General features: G+C 47.6%; 1 protein-coding gene across 1 annotated transcript; it reads right to left on the bottom strand.

The window, feature by feature from the left end:
• Positions 1-746: 746 nt before the first annotated feature.
• LOC119254015 (protein Shroom3-like) lies at positions 747-4,297 on the bottom strand. Its single transcript, XM_037521221.2, has one exon. It carries the CDS (start codon positions 4,166-4,168, stop codon positions 884-886), a length of 3,285 nt encoding a protein of 1,094 aa, XP_037377118.1. The 5' UTR covers positions 4,169-4,297; the 3' UTR covers positions 747-883.
• Between the last annotated feature and the right edge of the window lie 2,606 nt (positions 4,298-6,903).

Genomic DNA, 6,903 nt, shown 5'->3' with positions numbered 1-6,903 from the left:
GCATATTCACTTCTCACAAGCATTAGTTAATTTGAGAAGGGGCACGCACCGGAGGGTGCTCTCCCCGTGCTAACATCTATGTGAATTCCTAGTATCTGCAAATGTGGGAAGGGCAGCATGAACCAGGCTACTTATCTGCAGTGGAAGTGAAGCTTGAGGATGGGCTAAGAATTAGTCAGGGAATTAGGGCTAAGGATTAATAGACTCCTGAGAGTCAGTGCTCAGGTTCTATTTCTAGCTCTACCTGAAATTTCTAGGGGAAAGCACTTCACAATTTACAGTTTGGAGACTATCAGAAAATTCTTTCATATGAGAATTTGAACGGCTGATCCTACTATCTCATCTAGATAGTGCACAGAAGTGGCTCAGATGGGAGTCATAAAGCCATGGGTTTGAGGTAGAAAATATACTGCACAGGATTATTGTGAGGATTAATGAGATAATAAATGTAAAGCATACTTAGCTGAGGACCTGGAACTCAATAATCAACTATGATCTAAGGTAGTAATTTTGTCTATTTGTAAATGCAAAAGTCCAAACAGAAACATACAGGTACAAAACTGAATCTTTATAATATAATTGACCCATAGTTTTTACTCCATGAATTAAAAAGCAAAACAACAAAAAATGCACATACACATGTAGACATATGCATGTATACCAATGTAAATGTTTCTACCCATACAACTATCTATCTACCTACAGATAGGGAGATATGTAGATAATGGATATAGACGTATCTGTAAGGACATCTGACAGGGGCACTGAGAAAGAAAGAAAATACTCATAAAAACAAATGCTACTGTTTTACATGTAAAAGGAAAACTGATGGCCTGAGGTTAGGCATGCCCCACTAAAGCTTCCAGACCCCAATAGGATAGTACTAGGACCCACCTGCTACACTTACCTGGCGTTTCTTGTCCACAATAGGAGATGACCGTGACCTGACATGGACAGGGGCAGCCAAGACGTCTGAGCGCTCCAACAGGTCCTCTGCAGACATGGACTTCATGGACTTCCCATCTGCAGCCCCCCATGAGGAAGGCTCCACAGGGGTCCTGTCCACCCTCTGGGTGCCTTTTGGTCCACCATAGTTAGCTCTACTGTGCAGCTCCCTCGGGGCTTGGTCCCCTCGTCGCCATTCCCCTAGACGACCACCAGCAAAAGAGCTGCTGCGATCTCGGGGGGTCTGCAGGAGATCCCCCCCATTCCCCATTGCGGCCACCACTAGGGGAGCCTCCCTGCGGGTCTGCAGGCTGGGCTCCCTCAGTGAGCAGAGGCTGGAGGCAGGGGCGAGGCCAGGGCCCTCCGTCACCATAGGGCCAGGCTGGAAGTAGGTGCTCTGGGCGCGCTCACGCAGGGGCCCCAGCTCCTGGAGGCTACAGCCTGAGGCAGAAGGCCGCTTGCCGGTCTTGCGCTGAATGTAGTCGGCCAGGGCACTCTGCTGGAACTGCTTCAGCTCTGGCCCAGACAGGCTGAGTGTAGAGGAGGCCTTGCCTTCGTGTTCGAAGATGCGTCGCCGGTCGGCCACTGTATTCTCCAGGAAACGCAGCCCCTTCCTCTGCGAGCCTACAGGGGCCAGCTCGGCCTCCTCGGAGACGCCCACCTCATTCATCTTCTCCGGCTCCGAGTAGGAGCGTTTCTTCTGCTCTGGGGTCAGACGCCGGCGCGGCCCCTTCCGGGCAGTGGAAAGCACTGGCCGGCCTCCGGGGTCCGCCTCGGCTGGAGTCACACTGTGGCGCTCGCGGGGCGTGTGCGGGGAGGCAGAGGCCGGTGCCTCCAGGCTCCGCAGCCCCACATGGGCTGAGGCGGGCCGTGGCCGCCAGGGCTTGGAAGCCGAGGATACTCCAGGTTCCAGGTCCCGGCGTCGAAAGGAGGTGGCCCCCAGGACGCGGGACTGCGCGTCCTTAATGCTGTTCCGGTAGGCGCGGCTGAAGGGAGCTTCCTGCACTGGTGACTCGGGCATGCAGAGCCTGTCGTCCTGCCACAGGGCCTCCCTCTCCCCCTGGCTGAAGAGCTGAAAGGTGCTCTGGCTGCGGAGCAGGCGAGCGACCTGCCTCTGGGGCTCACTGCCTTGGAGAGTGGGGCCTCGGCCTCCCTCCACTTCTCTCTTCAGCTGACCACATGGCTGCCAGGAAACCTCTTCCAAATTTGGCTCACCATTTTTGAAGTGCTGCTCCCCACTGCCTACAGTTTCAGTGGATTCGGAAAAATGGATATTGGCTTTTGTCTCCTCAAAGTCATTTCCAGAAGTAGAAGTTGGGAGTGTCCTGTTGGGCCTGTAGTGATGACCGAAGTTGGAGCTGCCCACATTTGGGGGTCTCTGGCTCCCTTGTTCTCGCTGTTCAATCTTGGACACCTTCTCCAGCACAGAGCAGTGGGGCTTCCCGTATTGAAAGCCCTGTAGAACCGAGGTCCCGCCTGAGCTGAGTCTCCTTCGGCCCAGACTAGATGTCTGCTGGTGGGGTGGGGAATGTGGCTCTTCAAATCTTGTATCTGAACTCTGGAAAGAGGCCAAGGCACTGGCTCTCCCCTCAGGCCTTGGGTAGGAAACCAGCCTGTCCAGATGACTCCTGTGATTAGGCACAACTTTCCTTCCAGCTTCCTCTCCCTTCAAACTGACTGCACAGGTGGGCGGGCCCTCCGTGTAGCTCTCCTGGGCTCCCTCTCCTGGCCCCAGGCAGCTCTGCCTTCTTAGGCTCTCAGGAATGTTCTGGAGAGAGAAGAAGGTGGACTTGGTCCTGCCAAAGTTGCTTGACTGGCTCTGGCCTAAGTCTTCTCTCTCCAGCCTCTGCCGGAGGTTGGCATTGTGGTCTTCCTGGAAATCACCCTCCCAAGGTTCTGAGGGTCTGGAAGGTCTCTTCTCTTCACCCTCTTGCCAAGCCTGTGCCTGAGGAGAACTGAGGCCGTGGTGATTAGAATATGGTTTGTTGCTGTGGGTGCTCTTTCTTTCAGTGGGATGCAGGCTGCTGCCTTGGAGGGGTATGAGATGTCTCTTCAAGGTGGTATCTTCTTCACTTTCGGACACTGAAGGGAAATTAACTTTGTAGGGGGCACACTTGGCTGAAGTTTCAAGTTTTCTCTCTACTGGAGACACTGGGTCATGTTCTAATGGCTGGTAGAAGGCAAACCCAGATCTGCTAGATCCATTTTGGTTCCCATTCTCATCCAGGCTAGCCATCTTGTCGAAAGCTCCCTGAGGGGCTGTATATCCACTCTCCTTGGCCAGAGCAGGATAGAGTGTACCATTACTATTCACGGAGGACTGGGGTACCTGGGCAAAGTGTGGCTCCAGAGAAGGTACTGGGTAGATTCCAGTTGGCAGCAGAGGTTGGCCAGGTTGGGCCTTCTGGGTATAATTATGTTTGGGCTTCACTGGAGGGCTATTCTCTGGACTCTTCTCGAGTACTGTATGTAGCTGTTCCTCCACGAAGGAAGATTTCAGGGAGCCTGAAGAGTTTACCTGAGGCCGGCAGTACCGTTTCTGATCAAGGCTAGACCAAGAGCTTGGTCGTTCTCGGTGCCGAAAGGCTGCATAACTGTCACTCCGAGCTGGGGGCAGGGGTGCGCCCACTTTAGGAGGCAGGTTGTCAGTGGCTGTTTCCAAGGAACTGGGGCACTGCTGGTTGCAGGGTGGGGGTGGTGCTCCCTTACCCCGGGGAAAATTATGCCATTTGTCATAGCCTTCGCCATCTGCTGATGCCTGCGCCTCCCTACCTTGGAGAAGCAGGGCTGAAGAGTTCACTTCATATTCTGCTGAGACTCCCCTCCGGGGGTCATAGACTGTCTTGACATAGCGAATGTCTGCCTGCCTCATCCCTTCTAGGAGGCTACCTCGAGCAGAAGGGGCGTCCATGGAGCCTGAATGCTCCCGGCTGGAGATGCCAGGGGGTGGATACTCTACAATGCTAGAGCTGGTGGAGAAGGAGCTGTAAGCTGAGTCTCTCTTGTTATGGAGGTGGCTGAGCTGGTCGATGCTGCTGGTAGACTTGGCAGGGGAAAGCAGATGGCAGGGTGGGTATCCCCCACTGGGCTCCAGGCTCTCCATGCTCCCCTGGGAACTACACTGGTCAGGGCTCCGCCTCAGATAAGCATGGTCATAGTTGGAGAGGTCACTTGTAGAGGAGCTGGAAGAAACGGAGACGAAGCAGTTAGCACTGGTGACCATCCAGGCACAGGACCCAGCTTATAAATGAACTCTTGTGCAAGATGCTTGGTTTTTGGAAGGGTGGGTGAAAGGGCCATATTTGGGATTTGCTCAGCCTCCCTGTGTGTCGTCACTAGGAATAATTGCCCAACACAGTAACCTGTGTGCCTCCAATAAATCACCAGGCTTGTAAGGGGAGGGATGGGGAGCCCAGGGGAAGCCATGTGGCCTGGCACAGGCAGCACACTGGTGTGATTTGCTACGTGCTAGTAATGAGAGAGTGGGGGAGGAAAGGAGAGGAAGAGGAGGAAGAGTGACCGAGACAAATTTTGTGTCTCTTAGGGCTATTTGTGGGAAGAAGGGGAAAAGCTTAGTAAGAGACTAGGCATGTAAAAGGGTGAGGGAGACTTTGTGTGCACATGTATATGTTTTTAGTTAGTATCTTTCCTTTTTATGGAATTGAAGGCTACACTCTGGCAATCTTCCTAGAATCTCTACCAGAGACAATTTGTTTGTGGTGAAAAAGCTAAACAAAAGCAGAATGAGAGAGAGGGGGAGAAAAAGAGAGAGAGAAACAGTCAGAAACAGCCAATGAAAGAGGGAGGGAAGCTTTATTAAAATTTGACTCATAGGAATCCTTCACCTATGGGTGACTTCTGAAGCAGTCTCCTTGCACACTTAAGAAAGTCTGACCTTCTCATTGATAAGCTCCTCCGCTGGTTTTCAGAACTTTGCCTGGAGGAGAGGGAATGACTTACTACTTGCATGGGCACTCCAGAAAGTTGCCTCAAAACAAACTTACTTATTATTTTTAATTATAAACTCAAAATATACTTCACCCAGCATAGTGGGGGAGGGAGGACATGAAAAATGAGTAAGTGATTTAAAAATCAAATAGCAGTGTCTCTATTTCAAACATTTGTGATTCACTATTTTCTGAAAAAGGATAAATCACTAAGACTTCTTACCTAAGATTCCCATTTTTAACAAACAGGTATTTAAACACTATTAAAATACATGTAGATAGTATATATCTATATCTCATATAAGTAGGTATGGTGTCTTATAGACTGGGTATGTAAAATGCTTTATGGCTGGTCTATCTCTAATGTATATAATAGCAAGAGACTGGAAGGGCCACATACTGAGTCAAAACTAGTGCTAGAATTCAAGGAACAGAAGACTACCTTTTCAGCAATTCACCTCAAAAAGATAATTTTCCTCTATCAGAGAAAGTCTACTTACTGATTAGAAGACCCTGCTGTTGGAGGATTAGGTATAAATCCAAGGGAGAAGGGAAGGAAGTACTCCTTCACCAACCAGATTAGGGAACTCAGTCCCAGTGCACAATAGCATGGCCCATGTTACCGTCCATTCATCACCCCTGCTCACCCTTCTTCAGTTCCCCTCTAATGAAGAGGTTGTGTTACAAAATGCACTAGACATAGCTCATGTTGAAGCTAACTCCATATGACCCACTAATGCTTCCTTTTATTTTCTCTAACAGAAGATCAAGAGTTACTACTTCTGGAGAAATGGAGGCAGTACATCTATTTCTCCTTGAGTTGATTTTGCTCACCAATTCCATGTAGGCAACAGACACTACTTAATCTTCTTCCCAATTGCTAAGAATTTTAGCGGTCTTACACTGAGAGGATATACAACTCTAATATGGGAATACACACAAAAAAGTCAAAATGAATAACCTGATGGTTAACTGAAACATTCACTGTTGAGTGAGAGGAAATGTTATCACTAACACATCTCAAAACCAAATGCCCAAAAATAGATGACTGGATCAAGAAGATGTGGTACATATACACAATGGAATATTACTCAGCAATCAAAAAAGATAAACACATGCAGTTTGCAGCAACGTGGATGCAGCTAGAAGGGATCATGCTCAGTGAAATAAGTCTAAGTTAGAAAGAAAAAGAAAATACTGGATGGTCTCACTCATAGCAGGAATTTAAAAAACCTAAATAAGGGACCAGGAAAAAGACTAATACAAAGTAAAAATCAAAATCAACAAGCAACTATAAACCAGAGACTCACTACTGGGGGGCGAGGGAGAGGAAGGACTAGGGTCAAAATAAGGTGGGGTGCAATTGTATGGGGAGTATAACCAAAATGAAAATGCATACATTGTGCAAAAATGAAAAATGATGTAAGAATTATATAAAATAAAATATTAAAAATATATAGATGGTGTCCAGCTAGAAATACGTAATCACTGGAATACATATCTGTAACCAACAGCATACTGTAATCACCCTGCTTTATTTTCTTCAAAGCACTTACCACTGCTTGACATTACATCATATTCCTTTGGTTATATGAAAAAGACTAATTGTATCTATAATGTTAAGATCCTGAAGGAAGTATGACAAAATGCTTGTTGATATGGTAGTAGGTCCATATAGTCTTATACACCACTCTATTTTGTGCTTGAAAGGATTTTTTTAAATACTTAAAACACAGCAAAGAACACAAAACAAATGTATGCAAACATTTTCTAAAGTGTACTCCCAAAACATTAATTCCTTGGATGCTCAAATGTGTTTGGAAAACACTGGACAAAATAAGTCAAACAATTTTATTTACTGCAAGACTTGGAGTCATTAATAAACTTGTTTATGTGATGTTCAAGAAGGAAAAATATACTAAGCAGTGTTTTCTAAACTTACTTGACACCAAAAATTTTTCCTTAAGAGTATCTGATAGATTATTAGAACACTCCTTGAGAAACAAATATA

The sequence above is a fragment of the Talpa occidentalis genome, unplaced genomic scaffold, assembly GCF_014898055.3.
Source record: "Talpa occidentalis isolate TD23 unplaced genomic scaffold, MPIMG_talOcc4v2.1 talOcc4.2699, whole genome shotgun sequence".
Taxonomy (NCBI): Eukaryota; Metazoa; Chordata; class Mammalia; order Eulipotyphla; family Talpidae; genus Talpa; species Talpa occidentalis.
Note: the sequence above shows the minus strand (reverse complement) of the source record. Positions and strands in the feature narration are given on the sequence as shown.